General features: G+C 37.6%; 1 protein-coding gene across 2 annotated transcripts; it reads right to left on the reverse strand.

The window, feature by feature from the left end:
- Nucleotides 1-14,368: 14,368 nt before the first annotated feature.
- LOC146449080 (putative skeletal organic matrix protein 5) lies at nucleotides 14,369-17,912 on the reverse strand. 2 transcript variants are annotated; one of them, XM_085102029.1, is made up of 5 exons: nucleotides 17,627-17,912; nucleotides 16,440-16,535; nucleotides 15,472-15,508; nucleotides 15,147-15,273; nucleotides 14,369-15,058 (listed from the first exon to the last, which is right to left on the reverse strand). In XM_085102029.1, exons 2-5 carry the CDS (start codon nucleotides 16,504-16,506, stop codon nucleotides 14,525-14,527), a joined length of 765 nt encoding a protein of 254 aa, XP_084958155.1. In that variant the 5' UTR covers nucleotides 16,507-16,535; nucleotides 17,627-17,912; the 3' UTR covers nucleotides 14,369-14,524. The 2 variants fall into 2 exon arrangements, with proteins under 2 accessions (XP_084958155.1, XP_084958156.1); XM_085102030.1 differs by lacking the exon at nucleotides 17,627-17,912 and having other exon boundaries at nucleotides 16,440-16,706.
- Between the last annotated feature and the right edge of the window lie 3,916 nt (nucleotides 17,913-21,828).

Consider the following 21,828-nt stretch of genomic DNA (forward strand, 5'->3'; position numbering starts at 1 on the left):
TACGAGAGCGCATCACAATTTAGAAGAAAAATGAGGGCGAGAATTTCAATCATGAATATTCAACTAGATTCAAACTAGAAAGAGAATGATGTATTATTCTAGAAAGTGACACAGGCATACTCGGAAAAAAGAAATCCGAGTGCTCCTATCAAGAGTCGAACCAAAGACCTTCCGATTACTAGTTCGGATGCTCTACCACTGAGCTACAGGAGACTCGCCCATGAGTGGATAAGAGCACATTCCTAGCAGTAAGACGAGCACTCTAATCAAATCTTCCATTTATTTGTGACCAAACATACAGGGACAGGATAACGAAACTTAAGTTATTACCTATCTCTTATTGGCACAAGTTTTTAGACATGATTTTCTTTTTCAAAGTTGTAATTGGCAAAGTTAAAGTTATTCCTTCTGTTCTTCCTCAAGTCTTAGTCACTCACACTACCAGATGTAGCAGCAACGGTAATGTTACTCACTTTATTTCAAAGAAATGTCATACTGTCACTTTTCAGAGACCTTTTCTTAAACCATTAGAATCTGGAATACCTTAGCGAATGACCTCCTACTTTCATGCAACCTTCAGATCAGTCAATTTAAATCCATCTTATACAAGTATTATGTAGACGCTTTAAAACATAACTACGACCCAGAGGACCCACGATCCCGGAAAACTATCTGTCCGTCATGTAACATTTCACATAATGTGTCTGTCCATCTTCATTGTTGTGTTTAGTCGCCATATGTAGCCTCATCTAGGGATATCGAATGGTAGTTGCGAACATTTGTGAGCATGCGAGCAGTGTGGTTTTTGTTTTTGCGAGCACGAGCAGTAGACAAATTTTTCTTGCGAGCAACGAGAACTTTAGAAAATACAGATGGCGAGCGTCTTTAGAAAAATACAGCTGGCGAATAGTATACGTTGTTAATTTTGCGCCAAGTAATAGCTAATAATCAGGCTGACACCTCCAAAACAGAACAATAGTTACGGGCTGAACTCAGTTGAAGAAAGACTGAAGCCAGAGGCAAGGATGTTTCAATCTTTTTGTTTTAACCATATCATAACTGATTTATCGTTTATATATGTATAAAAAATAACTTCAAAGGAGGATTAACGAAATTTCGAGCAATCGAGCACATGTTAACGAGTATGCGAGCATGCGAGCAGTTGCAAAAACTTTGCGAGCACGAGCAAGCGAGCACCCGTGTAATTTTTGCGAGCAATTCGAGCAGAGGCCATATTTTGCGAGCACTTTTAAATTGAATGAGACCATTCGATACCCCTTCATCTGTTTTCTTTGTTTGTTTGTTTGTTTGTTTGTTTTTTTAATGTTTTTAAACTCTGGGACCACTGTGATTGGCTTACTGCTGTTGTCGTATCCCTGTCTAATTTAGCATTTATTATACTTATTCCTTTATTTTTCTGTCATGTAATAGGCGAAGCTAATAAAATAAAAATCACAAATTAAAATCTGACTGCCTCACCACGGGCGCGCAGATTATTCTAATTGACGTTATCCTTGCGTCATAAAAGAAAATTTACTTCACAGAACTCATCATCGCAACGTGGTGCTGTCCGAACGGTGCGCAAGTATTTTCCAAGAAAAAGCAAGACAAAGTGGAAAGAATTGGAAAGAAGCTACACAGAAGGTTGGTTAGTGTATTTTACTTAATGAGTCATATTCATAAGTTCGCGAGATCTATATTTAAGATTAAAATGTATACTGCCAGAATTTTGCAAACTCGAGGATTCGCGCTGAAAAAGAATTTCAACTACTGAAAAAGTTCCTTGGAGAAAATTAGAAATTTTTCTCATTACAACTATACTTAAATCACAAAATTTGTAAACCAAGACCAGTCGAGTGGGTGTTTTTCGAACTAAGTGTAAAGTAATGGAAGTAAAAGTGCGAAAAGAGCTTTTCAAAATGAGTTGCAGTTGAAAGTGTTTGTTTGTTTCGCGGCACGAGCGCGGAACCTTGGCAACGGAAGATGTGACGCGTCACGGCGACAATCACGTCATCTTTTTCAATTATCTAAAGTTTTGTCTCTTTTCCCCTTATTTTATCCCATTCACACTTAAATTCGGCCCAATTAAGAAGTCAGGTGGCCAATCTCAGATGTTCATATCTGTTCATATCGTGGAGAGAGAAAGACGTTGCACACGAAGAAAAAAATCTTGCTCGCGTTGCTGCAGGAAAATTCGTTTGGTCGCGCGCGCCATTTTTACTTTACTCCACGCAACTTGAACGTCTGCAGTCAACTATCAGTTAGATATAAATTACCATGAGCGCGGAACACAGAAAAACATTCTGCATGAGTCCCCAACGACGGTCAAACAATGCATAATTTTCTTGATCAGCGGCGAAAATTTTGAACTGGATTTTTTTTTTCGCGCCGCGGTACGGTGTAATTGGTGAGCTAGATATTGACATCAGAGTATTCGATACCATCAGAAGCTTTTGATACCATGCGTACCTTTTCAGGTAGCGTCCGAACAAGAGATATATACAGCTTATGTCACCGGAACTCGTGTGCCCTGTGCGTTATTGCATGAAAGCTGCAGCCAGATGCAAGCATTGGGCGGTACGCTTACTCTGATGCTTGCATATTTTTGACACCATTTCTAGATAGGAGCGTGCCGGCGGACGGCAGGTGAACGCGCGAAGCGAAAGAAAGCTTACGGTGAGAAGGAAAGAAAACGACTGCTACGCAGCTCAGTATAGTAGCCGGCAGGGCTCCGGCCCTGTGGGAGATTCCTGCCATAAACCTTTGCGCCCACCTCAAAAGAATCTGAATTTAAATTGAAGTCGCTTTCGCCAGATCTCTGTCGTAGATCTCAAAGTATGAGCTTGCGAGAAGGCACCGCCATTATAAGCTCCATACACGTACCATCACTTATTTACCATTTTTGACAGGAAAGCGAACCTTTCATATACCGTAGAAAATGGTGTCCCTTTCACACTCATACAGTAGAAACACTACATCTCTTTAAATGAATTTAAACATTTAGTCCGAAATTAAATTGGAGCGTCGGTCAGATCATTAAACCGCAGTCAATAACGAATACCAATTTGCCACCATGCAGCAATTAAAGTTCTCACATTCATTTGAACAAAGACTTTATGTTAGGACCTTGTAGCTTGGGAAAACAATATAAGCAGCAGACTATAATTCAAGCGGAAGATGAAAAAACTTTTATGAAAACAAACCTCTTGTGGTTTGTTTTAAGCAGGTAATTAAGATTTAGGCGTGAGTGCATTTCCATAATAGACCCGCAATTTGTTTAAAACTTTTTTTTTTTTACATATAATCATCAAACGTTTTGTGGTTTCAGATGACAGCATTAGGCCGTGAGATTTAGGCATGAGTGCATTTTTATAATATTTACTCTCACAGCATATCTGGAAACGTCTTTGAAAACAAACATCCTGTGTGGTTTTATTCAGTTTCCATTAGATGAGATTTGGGCATGAATGCATTTTTATAATGGTCTTGCAGCTTTGCTGGAAACGTCTTTGAAAACAAACATCTTGTGTGGTTTTATTCAGTTTCCATTAGATGAGATTTAGGCATGAGTGCATTTTCATAATAGCGTCGCAATTTTGCAAGAAACTTGTCTCCAAGCAAAGTTTTCAGTGTGATTTTAATTTTTCGTTAGCTGATATTTGGCTTGGGTGGAAAACTAGGAGTGGCAAAAGTTTTAAAGGGCAGGCTCCACTATGCCTGATCTCCAGACACTTAACGTATTTACTAGTTTTTTTTACAGTATAAGTAACCCTTTCTTTAAAGGAGTGTTTTTTTAACAAGTAGCATATTTTATTGGCATTCCCATATAACATTAATGGTATTGCAAGAACAATGATAAATATAATAATTACAAGTTACGGATTAACAAATCATCACGCCTCAAGGACGCTTCAAATATAAAATGGCTCATTTTTTACAAATCACGGGGTCGCTATTGAAGGAAAAATGAAATTAAATCTTCGTCTGATCAATTCTTAAAACTTTCACAATATTTTCTAATGTCGTAAAATAAGTTGTTCCGTAAATCAGCACATGAGACGCAATCGAAAAAGAAATGACACTCATCTTCTATATTTTTTGAATGGCAGCATTCACAGCTCCTTAGCTCTCTTGGTGTTAAAGGCTTTGTATGTTTACCTTTTTCAATTTGAAGGTTGTGGTTTCCAACTCTAAATTTGGCAAGAATTCTGCTGTGTCTCATATTCTTGACCAGATCATAGCAATCAGAAATGTTGGTATTATTTATAAATTTGGAATGAAAAATTAAGTTTAGTATTCATCTTAATAAGTTTCATTTGATGCGCTTTAGAGTCTTTCTCTATATTCGAAGAAAGAGTGGATACATATTGTTTAAGTGAGTTGGGATTTTTTTTAGTAATAGAAAAACTAGTACTTGTTGTATGATTATATTTTATCAATAGCGTATTTATTAAGTTGATGAAGCTTTGATCGTTTGACAGGGGAAGATTTTCCGAGATATATAGGCATTGCGTAGCTATATTGTCATCGGGCCAGGCTTTAAGGTGTAACCAAAAATGTACTACATTACGATAAATACGCGATTTCAGAGATAACCTTCCTACTTCATTTCGTGCCGCCACATTGGGTGCCCGTTTGTTAAGCCCAAGATAATATTTGAAAAATTGTGTATGGACTCGTTCAACTGAATCTTTTTTCCATATTTGAAGATTCATATTATCATAGGCTCACCAGACTTCTGAAATATAAAGTAAGATAGGTAAAAGAAGGCTATCGAATAATTTGCTACAAATCTTGAGCGGAAACTTACAATAAACCAAAAAACGCTTAGTCGCAAACATAGAACGTCTTGTTTTCAACAGATTTTTGTTTAGCAATTATGAAGCTATACCATTACTAGATATCGTAGATCCTAGATACGAATAACTACGGACATTGTCAATTTGTAAGTCGTCTAAGAAGAAAGAATGTTTTTTTCTAAAATAGACATTCTACATTTTTTCTGAAAGATCATTACTTTGGATTTTTGAGTGTTGACAGACATCAAGGATTCTTTACAAAATTGATGTTGGGAGCTAATGCTTCTTTGCAAACCAACGGCACTAGTAGAGATTAGTACTAAGTCATCTGCATATAAAAGCAAATTTAGCCGTGAGCCGTTAGGCAAGGTGATGGGGTCTAAACCCTGGGTATTTTCTAATCTCGAAGGAATATTGTTTAAATAGAGGTTGAATAAAAGGGGTGATTAGATACAACCTTGGCGTACCCCTCTGTTATAATTAAAATATTCAGATCTCATAATATCAGCTTTGACACAGCAGTCCGACTTGGAATACATGTTAGCAATAAGGTTGAAAAATTTTCCACCTATTCCATAATCGAGTAAACGCTTTAGCAAGCCAGGATGTCAAATAGAATCAAAAGCTTTCTTAAAGTCTACAAAACAACAAAACAATTTTTCTCGAGGAGTATTAGTTACATATTTGTCAATCAGAGTTAAAGAAGTCCAATATACTTTTGTTTTGTTCAGTTCTGTTTGCCGTTCACAATAAATATTTCAGTCGGAATTGTTTGGATATCGCGGCAAATTGTTGTCAAGCAAAGCTCTCTACACTGGATACTTAAGACGTGCCGACAGGAAACGCTCACTTTAATCAATTGAAAGGACGCAAGACGTAAAAACGTTAGCTAGATAAAAACTTAATGTCTTCTGTTAAATTCAGAAGAACTGGCTTCGACCGGCGTAATATGGATTGCAAAAACAGAGTAAAAATAAATGTCAGATCAACATACTCTTTTAAAGAAGTCATGTGTACGATATTAAGAATCACGTAAATGCTCTCCCGTTTATTTAGCCTGAGCATTTCTCACCAACTCAAACTAACCTTTTATCGTGAACAATGTTTATTAGTAGCACTGGCTTTTGTTTTAAGTTTGTTTTTCGCCACATACCCTTCATTCCAAAGAAAGGCACAATAACCGTACTGATGTTCTGAATGCAAAACGATAAACGTTAATTTTCATTCTCAGTTTCCCCACGTCAGTTTAATGATCATCGAAATACCTTAACCTGCAACCATAAAGTCGACTCTTCAAGACAGACACTTTATTCTGCAAACTTCTTACAAAACAGAGCTTTTACTGGAAACTGCGTACCTGCTGACAAGCCGCCCGGAATAATTTGAAGACACATTTTTTTCCCGTGTATCACTGTGTAAGTTGCATTGACCTGCTCGAATCAGTGAACGTCGCTAAATTTGCAAGCAAGTCAAGATCGGGAATCGTGAACTAATTGTTTTCTCTCGGAGCTAAGAATCCTATTACGAACAGTTACAGAAGGAGTGCTTTAAGATCGGAAAATAGAAGGATAGTCTATGAGTGATCATGAGTTCAAATGTTGAGTTAGTCTGTGACTGAGACTACGATCATGAGTTCTCTTTGCACGATGAGTTCAAAAGTGCATACTAACCCTGTATATTTTTACTCGCTGTTTATTACTATTTCGACTCGCCGAGCGGGGAGGAATCAAAGTACACCACGACTTCTAAAAAAACAACTAAACAAACAATAAATTAGTTCGAAGAGTGCTTGCCTTTTTAGCTAAGGCATGTGAGTCAGAGAGAGTCGTTCTCTCAAAAAAGAGTAGTGTTAGTGACACTATCAACGGCAGCAGAGGCGTACAAGCGGAAGGTCACTGACAAACAAACGTCTTGTTGTTTTGTAATTCATCCGTTAGATTGTGTATAAGCTTTCACTACAAATTAGCGATCACTATGATGCACGCAGCATTTAGAGAGAACATTCGAGAAAGTTTGTGATTCGCATAATTAATTAACAACGGCTTTTTTCACACATTCTTTTGACACTATTCTTAGTTCGACTTTATCGATTAGTAAAAAGCCACCATTTGAATTAAGAAAATATTGTCGAAGTGATCCGCATAAAGCAGGTTAATAAGATTTAGGGGCGAGTGCATTTTCATTATATTCCCGCAATTTGTTAGAAACTTTTTTTTTTTTTTACATCATCAAACGTTTTGTGGTTTCAGATGACGGCATTATATTAGGCCGTGGTAATAGTCTTACAGCTTTGCTGGAAACGTCTTTGAAAACAAACATCCTGTGTGGTTTTATTCAGTCTCCATTAGATGAGATTTAGGCATGAGTGCATTTTCATAATAGTGTCGTAATTTTGCAAGAAACGTGTCTTAAAGCAAAGTCTCCAGTGTGATTTTAATATTTTCGTTAGCTGGTATTTGGCTTGGGTGGAATACTAGGAGTGGGGAGTGGAGTTTGTGAAATATGAGTAGTGTTGGTAGTCAGGTGGACCTGGAAAGGGTGCTCACCGAACTCCTTGTACGGGGAGGCTCTGCCCTGAGCTCAAGGCACTTACCATTTTATTTACCATTTTTGACAGTAAAGGTATAACTCTATCATATTCCTTCCTTAGAAAATGGGGCTCCTTTCACATACCCACAGTACAAACAGTACATCTCAGTTTAGGGAGTTGAGTCCAAAATAATATCGGAGTGTAGGTGATAATTAAAGCGCAGTTGAATTAAACGAATGCCGATGAGGCTCGAAGTTTAATGAGCCAGCCGACATTACACATGTAGACTCAAAAGTAGCTTAAAGTTTGGATTGTGCAGCAGTCTACCTTAGCATAGTTATTCATGATCATCTCGCGCTACGACATCTTAACCTTTTCACTCTTTTCAATTATGAGCTCAGAAGTTCAATATACTTTCGTTTTGTTCAGTTCTGTTATTCGTTCACATTCAATATTTCGATCAATTGGAATTGTTTGGATAACCCGTCAAATTGTTGTCAAGATTTTTTGAAATATTAAATAAAATATTGAGAAACAGCTAGATGAAGGTATAATAGCAATCAATACAGCGTATTTTACCAGTAGAAGTCAAATATTGTTAATAAAAATGATCAGTTAATGAAAGCTCATAAAAATCCAAAACAACTGATATTAAATCAAATTCTCCAGTGGATAATTGAAGCATTAGGATGGACCGTGGCATGGAATCAGTTGATAATCATTATGTATTAATAGCTACATATCAGTCTTTCAAAGGAAATTCATACATATACAATTACCTCCGTAGCTTAGCTAAATAAAAATATGAAAAAACAATAACTCTTACAATGAATGCTTCAGATGGTGTCATATTCGGTTTTTAAATCTACAAGATAATTATATCCTCGTCAGAGGAATAAAAAATCTTACAAACAATGTGTTGAAAAGCTTGATTTGCATTTGTATTTTGTATTTTTTATTTACTACACATGATCATATTACAGCAGGTAATAGGTGGTTTTCACCTCACACAACGTCATGCAAGGGAAAAAATAAAATCCTCAACCATTCAATAGATTAAGTCAAGAAATTGATATGTTGTAGAAGAGTGATACATAAACAACGTGTGAAAGCCACAGGGCTGTGCGATATCTCCTAATCAAGTTATTCGGGAAAATGTTATTCGAGTTTAGTATGGGACGCCATGTTGGTGCCCCGTTTGATGGGCACCAACATGGCGGCGGGAAACCAGCAAAAACATCTGGAGTTTACCTTGGCTATTTCAAAGCCTTTCTTCTCTCTCTTCTTCTGAACTTTCACACATTGACATTAACGCTTCTATTACATGTTAGCTTATCAGACCTAAAAAAAACACGAGACGGATCGATGTTTTCATGTACGTGACATGTTTAGAGCAGCAATCCTTCTGTCACGCACTGCGCAAAAATCTAAAATTCAAACTGCTCTATTTTCAAAACAAAGAATGCTATCCCGCTGAAAACAAGCAAGCTGATGGAAATTTAGATTTTCTTACATGAGATGAAGATAAAAATCTAAAATTGTGTTTAGTTATGAATTTCAGTTTTTATGACGTCATGTGAAAGGAGTGGAGACCAAGCAGGGCATGATAAAGTTAGCTAATTGTATACCCTTTAAAATTACGTTACAGTATTTGTTAAGATAGAAAAAAAAAAAAGAAGAAGAAGAAAAGGAAAAGTAATTGTAAATAGAGGAGAAGAGAGACAGTACATAAAGAGTTTTACAAGGTCGTGTGGCAGTGATTGATACTGAGCAAAATAATACTGGAAGAGAGACCGTCTAAATAGTTGTTTTGTTGGGGCATTTTTTTGTTGTCAGCTTGGGATGTAAGCTTCCTTGAAGCGTTTCCATGGCTAGCCTTACTAACCAATAACCTGAAGGTGGATTAGTTTCCTGGATTCTACGTTTGCGGACGGCACTACCTACATCCTCTTGGAGGGTTAGCCTTATTCACGGTCATTGTTACAATACTTGTTTTTGCACTTCTGTCATTGTTTGTCATATCGTTCTGCTATTATTAAATCCGCAGGGTTATTCGCCGAAAAAATCAGAGCGTTTACCCGATGGCTCTTTCCAACACGCAGAAGCTAGTGATCAATGTGTACGCGAGTTCTGCATCAATGTCGAAAATCGTAATAGGGACAAGTTTGATTCAAGTTTTTCCGGCGTGTTTTGCGATGCTTTTGGACGGACTTCAAGTCGGATACATTCCACATGGTCTGGAAACTGGCCTCAAATGGGTCATGTGGTGTCATTGCATTGTAAAGCCTATCATTTACGCATCAAAGAGCCAAGCATGGGCGAACTGAAAATCATTGCAAAATACCGCCGTAAGTTTCCGTTGTGCTCAGCAATCGGAACAAGGCTAGACGTGGTTTCAGTCTCCATATTTGCAAATCGTTTCAAGCAGCATAGGTTATCGAAACGAAAAAATGAGAACAGTGCGGTAAGCAGAGAACTGAGTAAACAATCTTTACCAACGGAACAAAATATAGAAAAGTCGGCATGGTTCTTCGCAGCAAAGCAAGCATGGCAGACTAATGCAAAAACAGACGAATTTTGCGCTTTATAATTAATAAAAGTCCTGTAAACTTGATGTAATAAAATTGTAAGAGAACTTTGCATTTCTTTTCCACATTAAGTAGCCTTCTCTTGACAGCAAGTCTGAACGAAAACTTGCACACTAAGTTAATTTTTTTTAGGCTTCAATTAAAGCGGATAACTTGCTTAAAGCATTGCAAATTTGAAGTAATATTTCATGCTCGAGGAAGTGTGTGAAAGAAATGTGATGTTCTGTTTTAACTGGTGAATAAATTGTGGATGTATTTTTCAGTCAGTGACACAAATATACTCGGAAAAGAAAATCGATCCGAGCTGTGGCAACAGGACTGTTGAACTTAGCGCAGCTGAGTTTTCCTTTTTTGTTTTTGTTTTTTTTTTTTTTTGTATTTAACCAACTACGAACGGGTGTTTGAAAATCGGATTAAGCACTTTTTCGACTGGTTTATATAGCTACTCACACCATCAATAATTCTTGGGTAAATTCAAAGTAAAAGTTTTAAATTTTTAAATTTTATGACAATCGAGATCACTGACATTTCCAAACCTCTTCCACGTATTTATTTTCCTTGTTTTATTCCTTTTTGAGAAGGGACTTCAAGACAAGGGAACGTACCTTATTATAGGAAATTAACAATGCACTTTATAAACGCGATTTTACAAAATTCGCGTTAATTTAATGTATCTTAATTAATGTCGATGTAAATCTGCTATAATGCACGCTATTTTACAACATTGTTATTTTAAAGCACCTTTATTTCATTACATGACTCCTCTATTGGCTCTTCAGAGTCACTATCTTTTGAACTGATAGGGTTTATTTAGGCTTCAAAACCAAATTTGCGGCTTCAAAAAAAACTTAGAAACATCCGTGCACTTGCCGTGGAAGGTTTTATTGACGGAAGCCAAAACGCAGTTAGGCATCCAGAAATGCAAAGTGCGAGTTTGCAGAACTATGAAAATCGCAGTAAATAAAGCAAGATGCTTATCGAAAAATTCGCGTTAATTTAATGCATGTAAACCTAACTTTTGAAATATTCGCGTTAATTTAGTGCAACGTAAATTTTCTTCGCGTTGTCAACGTGCATTAATAATTCCTGTAATCAGGTAATGTTAAAAAAAATTGTTCGACCTCTTGACTAGGAAAACTTTCAGTAGAAATGTGACTTGTGACGGTTCCAATTAAAATTTCAATAGACAATTGAAGATAGTACATGTCACCCCTTGTCCGTATAGCCTGTTGGAGGATTGTAAATCCTGTATGAACAGTCAACACTTCATAACGAACAATAGGGAGATATAGCAACAGAACGGGAACGTCATTTGAGGACGCGAGAGCGCGCGGAATAGTCTGAACGCAAGTCTATTTCGATTATCTTATCAGTAATCTTGATGCACACTCCCTTGTCAACTGACGTTCCCCTTCTCTTGCTAAACAAGATGCCTATACGGGCATTTACGCGTGATGCAGATTCATTTATTCCAATTGTATGCTTCGCAGATTGATAAAACTATCCTTGCTAATGGAATAGTTTCAGTCACGATGACCGCGTCATGTTGTTTCCTTTGTATTTGTACTGGAAATCCATTAGTGATTACGATTTACGATAACGTAAGCTTATAAATGACCTCTTCTTAGTCTCATCGTGGTTCTACAAATGTCAAACAAAGCATGATTCCTTCGCCAGGAACTCTCCAATTTCCACTGTGTTAAATGTCGAGTGCTTCTTGGAACTTATTCTTTCGATTTACCGCTTTTACCGCGGAAAGTGCCATGTCACGTCGTAAACAAAATTATGCAAATTTGTGGTGAAATAAACATATATGATGCAATCCAACCTGACTTGCACGTGATTCGAAGTTGCAGCCAATAAAAACCACGCAATTCTTTCGGGACGGGCACGGGATACGGGAAAGTAAAAAAAACAAGGCAATTTTTGACTCCCAAGACGACGAAAGGAATGCGGTCCCGAATTTAAGACGCTGGCTGACTACGTCATCAAGCGTAATTATCCTAATAATCAGCGAGGGGAATAGGGAAAAGGCGACTTGAAATCTAGTATTTTCTCGCAGCTTACACCGCTCATGACAGCTCTGCCGCCATAACTTTATAACCGTGCGCGGACGATACCTCCAGCCGCGGCACAGTCTACACTGATCATCGTTCTCTTTCTCGTCCAGTTATATCGTTATATTTCCAACAAATAAGCAATTTTTATCACGTTTTGTCTCTCTGAGTTTTTCTTGAAATTCTTGATTAGTTTGAATCACTTGATCAATTTCTTTTTAGCCGAACTGCCATTTTTGTTTCATATGGCCATCAGAACCAGAAACTTTGCTGAGACCTTTTTTTCTACCGGAACTGTTTGTATCGGAAGAGTCGCGACCACCACGGTGACCTGAGTATCAAGGCATGGCAAAATCGTGGCAAAGGCTCACTCCACCCTGTTTTGTTTGTTGTTTCTTTTCTACTAATGGGTAAAGGTGCCTTACTTGCATTATTGGCGGAACTGGTAAGGCCCCAAAACCTGAGGTTTATATCATATGGGCTTCGATTGTTCACTGGATTGAACCAGAAAAATAAGGAAAGCGAGTTTTGAAAAGTTGTGCAGAAATGTCAAAGAGCATGACAAAAAGGAGCAAGGGACGCTATCTGTTATCCCACTAAAATGTTCTATGAATAGTGGTTTATCCTGATATCTACTAAGCTCATAGCTCCTTTCATACTCAGCGACTTAAATTTTCCCTTGAACCTCCAGTTTCAGAATCATGAATCAGCTAATTAACGTCGGTTATAGCTTTCTAAATCCTTCAGAGAAAAATTCTTGGTTAGTATTCTTTGTTTTATTATGCTTTCGAATGTGATTTTAACTTTTGAGCGAGACGGGAAGAATCCATGCCTGAAGTGGAACCACACAAATGAAAGCCTACTGCCGAAGTACTTTCAAGTGGTCCAGTTTATTTCGTTATACAGAGTGGTTCTGGCCTTTGAATTTTTTGATCATTTTCTAAATTGGGATTATTCAAACATTTTTAATGCAAGTCGCATGTCAACTTTGATATTTATTTTCATTTTCAATGCCGTTTAAATTTCGTCATTTTATCAAAGTTTGAACATAGGTTTTAGACGATGAGAAGTCCAAAGACTGCAAAGTCCAAAATCACCGCATAGGTTTCATTTATCCTTTTAATTTGTTACACAAATTTGATAACATTTTTGCGAAATTTGGGCAATAGAAGCAATAATTTATTATTCTTATTTATTAAATATTAATCATTATCATTATTATCATCACCGTCGTCATGATCGTGATCATCATCATCATCATCATCATCATCCTCATCATCATCAAGGTAGTTCTAGCATTTGAGACTGAAATCTCAAAGTGTGATCATTCAAATGAAAGCTACTGACCAGTACTTTCCTGTGGTGCTGTTTATTATGCTGTGCAAGGTGGTTCTACCTTTTGAGTCTGTAGATGAAATCCTACAGTGTGACCATTCAAATGAAAGCTACTGGGTAGTACTTTCCTGTAGTGCTGTTTATTTATATACCGTTCAGGGTGGTTGTAACTTTTGAGTCTGTAGATGAAATCCTACAGTGTAACCATTCAAATGAAAGCTACTGAGTAGTACTTTCCTGTAGTGCTTTTTATTATGCTGTACGAGGTGGTTCCAACTTTTGAGTATGTGGATGAAATCCTACAGTGTGTGCATTCATATTCAAATGAAAGCTACTGAGTAGTACTTTCTTGTAGTGCTGTTTATTACGCTGTACAAGGTGGTTCTAACTTTGAGTCTGTGGATGTAATCCTAAAATGCGACCATTCAGATGAAAGCTACTCCTAATAAGCAGTAATGTCCTGTGATACAGTTTATTATGTGGTGTGCAAGGTGGTTCTATTGTAGCTTTTGAGTCTCTTGTCTCTATTCAACCGTACCCTTGATCCCTGTGGATATTTTTTAACGCTCTAAATTGCAAGGTTGGTCGATATTTTGAGTCTGTGGATGAAGTGCTAGACCATTCAAAAGATCTGTTTAACAGTCCTTTCAGGCTGTGTTGCTACTCAGCCACCCTTTCAATCGGCCCGTCTAGATCAAATCCACAAGCTTTGACTATTCAAGCTATTGAACAGCGTTTCTCTCTGGTGCTATTGTTTACTGTTTAATACAGGTCTGTAGCACAGACTTTACAATCAGCAGATACCATGCTAATTTTCAAAGAGTATTAACCATTCGAATGAATGCCACTTGCCAGTACTTTCTGGTGATGCTGCTAACGCCTTAATTTTTTCGAAAATAATTTTTTAGAAATATTCCCTCAGCTCTGACACTCAAGCTGGAGAGTGTTTGAACACAACTCAAAGGGCCTGATTCTGATCCAAGACGGAGTGCCTTCACCCAAGCCGGAATTAAACAAAGAACAATAACCAAAAAACATTATCAATGAGATAAAACATCATTTTCACTTTGCACGCATGTCTTTATTTATTCTCAGTTTTACAAATATCTTAAACCCACTGTTTTAAGCCCCTTATAACACTAATTAACCGTTGTTGCGTTTTTTAAGGCCATTGCTGTTGCCATCGTGACTTTATTGCTGCAGGTTCCAGCTGGCTCACTGCACCAAAATATACCCCATTGCTTTGATATGCACTTCGCCATTATCTGGAAAAAACCCGGCAGGAGCATCGTTTCCACACGAGTTGGACGTATCATGATTTCCTCCGGTACCAAACCCAATTCTGGAGTCTGGTGTAACGCAGTCGATGTTGTTGTCAGCAATGTAACCGATTCTTGCTCTGGCAAGGACCTGTTCGTTATTGCCAACCTGCTTGACGTTGAACCCCTCCCTGGAACATCCGGTCTGTAGAGAAGCTGCAGGACCAATCAGTGACTTCCACGTGTCACGGCCCAGCGTGGTGGCTCTGTATTGACCGTCAGCAATCAGTGAGTACAGGGAGCTGGCCTGCTGGTTGATAACAGCAAAGTTGATCTTGTTGTCGACCATCATCCCAAGACAGAGCTTGGTAAAAGGCGTGTTCCAGTAGGTCGGCAGCTTGGTTTCGGTATTGTCAAGCCCAGTCTGTCCTCCTTGAGGGTTATAGCTTTCTTTGGTACTCCAACGAGGGGAAGCGTAAATGAAGGTGTTCTGAAATTAAAGACAGAAAAAATCTCCTCTTATTAGCAAGAAGAAAATGAAGAAGCAAAAATGTGGCAGAATCTAGAAAGAAATGAACCTTTGCACCATCAATCTTCATGGCCAGCGTCCATGCTCCACTCCCACACTCAGAGTTTCCCATTTCACAGTAAACAGCAACCACTTCCGAGCCAACCCTCAGGTCGTACACGCCACTCGGAAGTGACCTGTAAATACAAACACGAAAGAATCTATAACTGCTTCATTGTGGATCCGGATCCAAACTAGGCCAACCCTGTTTTCTACTGAGTGTGTTGCTTTCGTTCGCTATCTGACTGCCTACAACGATTACCTCCGAAATCACGCCAATAATTGTTACTTGTTTTAGCTCAAATTAACTACGTCAGCTGTGCTTGTCAACTTACGGATATCTCTCGTACAGTTCGTTGCAAGAAGAGGGATCTGAAAAAAAAGTTGTGTTAGTGCCAGTTTGAAATTCAGAGATATTACAAAATTCAATTTATAGGAAAAAGTATCGAGATGAATTCTGTTTACCTGGCCAAATTCTGCCGTTTCCGCCTTAAAACTATCTAGATCGGGCTTTTTTCGGTCTTCTGCACGGGGCCGGGGAAAAGGGGGGATTATGACCCCCTCCATAACTTTAGAAGTATAAAATTTATGTCAATGACACTTAGAGGATAGATAGTACGTCCGCATCGTGAAGTGATGACGTCATTTAAGGTGGTTATTCGGTCATGATTGCCAAATGGCGGCCATCTTGGATCCGTCATCTTGGATTTCTGGATTTTCCCAAAACTTCAGGAAAGCGCCAAAATTGAACGACAAGTAACCAAAACCAATAAAGGAACACTAATATGAGCTGAAAACATCAACGTTTTGGGAAAAAGTGACTTTGCTTCAAAAGTTATTTTCTGAACTCAAGGCAATCATCACTAACCGACTACTTTAAAATTTTCCCAGATAAATTTCTGAAAAAGTCCTGAAGCTTCAGGCCGTTTGCTCAAATATTTAAAATGTTATTCAGGTTCAAATTCGCCGCGGGCACAATCAGTCCCCCTCCCCGTTCATCTCTAGATAGAGTTGAGGCTTTTCAGCGTGGTCTCAACGTTTCTATGGCTAATGAAAGAATATGCAGTAGGAAGAAAATCACACATCAAATTACTTTCATGGGCTATATTAATAATTTGCTACAACTGTACAGGTGTTACTTGGTAGTATAAGTGGAATGATGATTCCCACTTTTTGCCGAAACACTAGTTTTAAAAAGGTTTTAAAATGCATAATGTACCATGTAGCGGCCAATTTTGCACAATTCTTGCGCATTCTTGTCAACTGACCCGCAAATAATTAAAAGCATTATGGTATCACTTACAGCAGTCTTGGAAACCCTGTGACGTCACACTTATCACAAGCGTCAGAAGAACAAACACAGTCTTCATGGTGAATGGCGAGAAAACGGGTCTGGATACTGAAAGGAAAGATTAAATAATTGCAAAAACAAATGAACCCTACTAACCTACTTTTCTCAAATTGAACGAACGAATTAATGATTTATTTCTTCCTTGTTTGCAAGATGAATGAACGAACGAACGAACGAACGTTAACGACTGGGAAAGTGAGTGAATGAATAAATGGATACACGGAAGGACGGACGGACGAACGGACGGACGGACGGATGGTTGGATGGATGGATGAATGGATGGATGGATGGATGGATGGATGGATGGATGGATGGATGGATGGATGGATGGATGGATGGATGGATGGATGGATGGATGGATGGATGAGTGAATGATTTGTATAAATTGAAAAGAAAAAGGAAAACAAGAGTCTAGCAAAAAGACGTACGTTATCACGAACGACAAGAAAGTCAAAACTCGAATTATGGGAACTGAATTGAGGAAGAGTTTGATTGTCTGCAGTCATGACGTCTTCAATATCTATCATATGTAGGGTTCTTGTGGGCACTTCTGTAACAACTGGAAAGACTAAATCTTACAAAGAGGGAAGTATCAGGACACCCACTGTACGATTTAATTTAATTTAACAGGTCAAAAAAATTAAAAAGGAGGAAAACACTGGCAAATGTTTCAAACATCACAGAGTCTCACGTTTTTTTAGTTAAATAAGAAGAGGAAAAGAAAAAGCCCATTTTTATGAGCGAAATAGTTCTGTGCTAGATGGCAGTATGCATAAGATACCTTTAAAGACGTTATCCGATCGTTATCAATCTATACCTTAGTCTAGTTTTTAGCACCTGAATATTGGAAACTGACGAAAACGATGGGTAGAAACTGAACGAAATAAAGGAACAGCTGACATTTTTCGTACAGAAGAAAAATCTGGATCTAAATGATCAACAATCAAAATGTGTCTCGCGCCTCCGCTAGAATGCTCGCTAAATTGCTGAGTACCTCGTTCTCCGTTAAAAAGATTAGCCTGAAAAAACTAACAAAAATGCTAGTCGAATGGATGTCCTCTTACTACTTAGTAGCCTAGTAGCCCAGGGAATTTCATTTACAAACTGACAAATCTATACTCAGATAAATAAAAACTTACCTTGTAGGATGTTGTGAGGTTGTTAAAACTTCAGTTGGATCCGGAGCTTCCTAGCCAGGCCTAGAACTGAAATAAAGATCTTTCTGGTTGTGTCCTTTTTATTGCTTTAAAGACAATACATCCACCCACATAATAAATGTGGTCGTCAATGATCACAAAATTAATTACCACTGCAGCTATTTGACACATCTTAATTATCTCTCACAATTTTCACACTGTTGGTGTGAATCAGCACCAGGGTGGGAATCGCTATATTGAACAAAGCATGACAACGACTTCCTTAATTAACTCATATACGTGAACAGGCAACGCGTTTTATTGCACATTACGATCTTGAGGGGCCCATATATAGTACATTAAAACTGAAAACCGAGGTCAGACAAAGTCAGATAACCTTCTTTGTTTACAAAGCTCCGCCTACTCTTTTCGAACAGCCATATTTCTAATGAGTGTTTTGAGACGTTCATTTTTTCATCAGTTGACTGTGGAAGGTGTGGCCAAATGAAGCAATTATGTCAAACATCAAAACAAAACACTTTACAACTTTGTTATGTGAAATTAGGTAAAGAATTAATGCGTTTTATTTTCAAAGTGTGATTGGATATAACGAAAATCACACGGACAATTTTGGAAGAAAGAGGTAGCTGTAGAACTTGGCTTCCAAAATTAAAGTCAAACATGAGTTTTGGTCGATTTCTGAGTCGCGATTACTTCGCTCACCTTAGCATTAATTTACTCAGGTTTTTTTCCTTTTCCTTGGTTGGTTTGCCCAGTTTTGCGCTACATTTCGAAAACCGAACGTGAATAAAAGGACATACCTTTCCTGGGAAACTGCTTTCCATTGTAATTGAGAACACGGGATATCTCTCGTTAGCTCACGGTTTTATAAGGATTATTTATAATGCCACATCGACTTTGAGCGAATTTAACTACACTGACTGTCTTAGAGATAATGCCGAACAAAACTGTTTCAGGAAATCAGTTTGATTTTTAGTAAGCGTTTAGCGTGGGAATCACTAACGCAACACGTCTTATATTTCTCAGTGATCACCAGCTAAATTTGAAATTGATGCCTTGACAGCCAAAATATCGAAAAACCTTGTCCGTTTTAGAGGTTCTCGGCTCCTGGCGCTTTCTAACGAAAGGCTCGCAAAAATTATATACTTTATCAAAAACTACACTTATTAAGCTCTCTATTGATATATAGCTTGTTGTCAGGTTTTCAGTCTCACAACTAACTAGCGTCCGACTTGGATTTTTCGCAAGGAACACCTTAAAAGTAGGAAGTATCCTTGAATTTAAGAGGATGAAATTTGTAGCGGAAAGGTTCGAAATTTTAATGAGCGAGCCGACATTAGACATTTAAGCCAAATAAAAAGAGCTTAACATTTGGATTGTGCAGCAGTCTACCTTAGCATAGTTGTTCATGATCATTTCGTGCTAGGACATCTTAACTTAACCTTTTCACTCTTTTCAGTTATTTACTCAGAAGTTCAGTATTCTTTCTCAATTTTGTTTCTATTTTCCGTTCACAATATTTCAGTCGGAGTTGTTTGGATATCGCGGCAAATTGTTGTCACGCAAAGCTATCACATCGATGCACTGGATCACTGGCTTACACGTGCTACAAAAAACGCTCACTTAACTTAGTTGATAGGACGTCAGACGAAACTAGGTTTCTTTCTGAACGTTAGACTTGAAGTTCAACGGACTTTAGATGAAATTTGAAGGTCGAAGAGAGTCACGAGACTGACAAAGTCGTTCTTAGTTTATTAGTTTACAGTTACTTACAGCGAGCTCAGTATAAATTAAACAAAGTTAAAAGTCTTACCTAAAAACTAGCTTGTTTATTTAATTCTTAAATCGTTAGTAATAGAGGTGAATCACTGGATCGGATCTAGTGCCCCTACAGAATTCATCAGAGAATGTTGTATAAAACAATATTAAGAGCTTTGTCAACAATTTGTAATCTTTTAAAGAAAAAAAAAATGATTTTACCAACAAACTATGGCTATGTTAAGTTACTTGCTGACGGATATTAAGTTGCCATTGTACTGTATTCTGTATTTTGTGAAGTTTTCAATGTGTTACTGTACAGCACTTGAAATAATATGTTATAAACATCGGCATCCCTTATGTGCCGGCATCCTCCGTTTCCGGTACACTTTGCTATTTTAGTATGACACTTCAATTTCTCAAATTCTCAATTTATTTGCCATAAACCATAAAATCTATACAAGCATACATAGTGTAATACATACATATACAGTAAATAAAATAAATAATTGACGTTAGATATTTTGAAAAGAAAAACAAAAGGGTCTGGTTAGGAAACCTTCATTTAATATAGGCCACGTTTGGAATATTATATTTGTTTTATTCTACTTTTTGTGTACATCGATATTTTTTACCCGGCCATCAGAAAGGAGCTGTAAGTTCTACTATAAATGGAGCCTTTGGCATACCAAATTCAAATACTAAAAGACTCGTAACAACACTGCACACTGACACTGAACAAAAAAAAGGAAAAAAAATACATGCAATGTACACATTAAATTAGCGTTTGAGAGCGAGCTTCAGTTGAGTCTTAAATCCGCCAAGGCTTCTTTGATTTAAGTAGCGAAAACATTTTGTCAAGTTATTAAATACCTGGGAACGCCATTATACTTAGCACTGACTACCGTGATACTCAAAATTCCTATTTTAAGTTAAACTCAACAAATCACGCGATACCTGGCGCCTTATTCCTGTCAATCATTGTTGTCCATATTTGAGCGCAAAAAAAAAAAATAGGGCAGTGCCATACCGCAAAGAGGTTTAAAAACTAGAACAAATTAAAAGAATCGACCCGGAGTACTTGAAAACAAGACCAGCTAAGTAGTGTATGCAGCTTTTCAGGCTCGACAACGAAGTACAGGCAGCGCGCCGATAAAGCTTACCAAGCTGACTTTATAACTGCAGCACAAATTAAGCTGACAAATAATTCAAAAAACCGGAATATCACGGTGTTTATCAAGTGTATGTGTCTTAATTTTTTATGACCAATTTCTTTCCACTGAATCAGTTCACTTTTTATTTTGATCTACTCTATTTAGGTGGAAGCCGGGTGTGCGGAGCGGAGTGTATGGAAAATAAAAAGAGTGGGTGCTGTACCTGGGAGGGTACACACCAAAGTTTTATACGAGTAGGCACCGCCATGAACTCCATACACGTACCATCACTTATTTACCATTTTTGACAGGAAAGGGAACCTTTCATACACCGTAGAAAATGGTGTCCCTTTCACACTCATACAGTAGAAACACTACATCTCTTTAAATGAATTTAAACATTTAGTCCGAAATTAAATTGGAGCGTCGGTCAGATCATTAAACCGCAGTCAATAACGAACACCAATTTGCTACCATGCAGCAATTAAAGTTCTCACATACATTTGAACAAAAACTTTATGTTAGGTGGTATCAGACCTTGTAGCTTGGGAAAACAATATAAGCAGCAGACTATAATTCAAGCGGAAGATGAAAAAACTTTTATGAAAACAAACCTCTTGTGGTTTGTTTTAAGCAGGTAATTAAGATTTAGGCGTGAGTGCATTTCCATAATAGACCCGCAATTTGTTTAAAACTTTTTTTTTTTTACATATAATCATCAAACGTTTTGTGGTTTTAGATGACAGCATTAGGCCGTGAGATTTAGGCATGAGTGAATTTTTGTAATAGTCTCACAGCATTGCTGGAAACGTCTTTGAAAACAAACATCCTGTGTGGTTTTATTCAGTTTCCATTAGATCAGATTTGGGCATGAGTGCATTTTTATAATAGTCTTGCAGCTTTGCTGGAAACGTCTTTGAAAACAAACATCTTGTGTGGTTTTATTCAGTTTCCATTAGATGAGATTTAGGCATGAGTGCATTTTCATAATAGCGTCGCAATTCTGCAAGAAACTTGTCTCCAAGCAAAGTTTTCAGTGTGCTTTTAATTTTTCGTTAGCTGATATTTGGCTTAGGTGTTAAAACTAGGAATGGGAAAAGTTTTAAAGGGCAGGCTCCACTATGCCTGATCTCCAGACACTTAACGTATTTACTAGTTTTTTTTACAGTAAAAGTAACCCTTTCTTTAAAGGAGTGTTTTTTTAACAAGTAGAATATTTTATTGGCATTCCATGGTATTGCAAGAACAATGATAAATATAATAATTACAAGT

The sequence above is a fragment of the Pavona decussata genome, unplaced genomic scaffold (genome assembly GCF_977016875.1).
Source record: "Pavona decussata unplaced genomic scaffold, jaPavDecu1.1 SCAFFOLD_657, whole genome shotgun sequence".
NCBI classification, from domain to species: domain Eukaryota; kingdom Metazoa; phylum Cnidaria; class Anthozoa; order Scleractinia; family Agariciidae; genus Pavona; species Pavona decussata.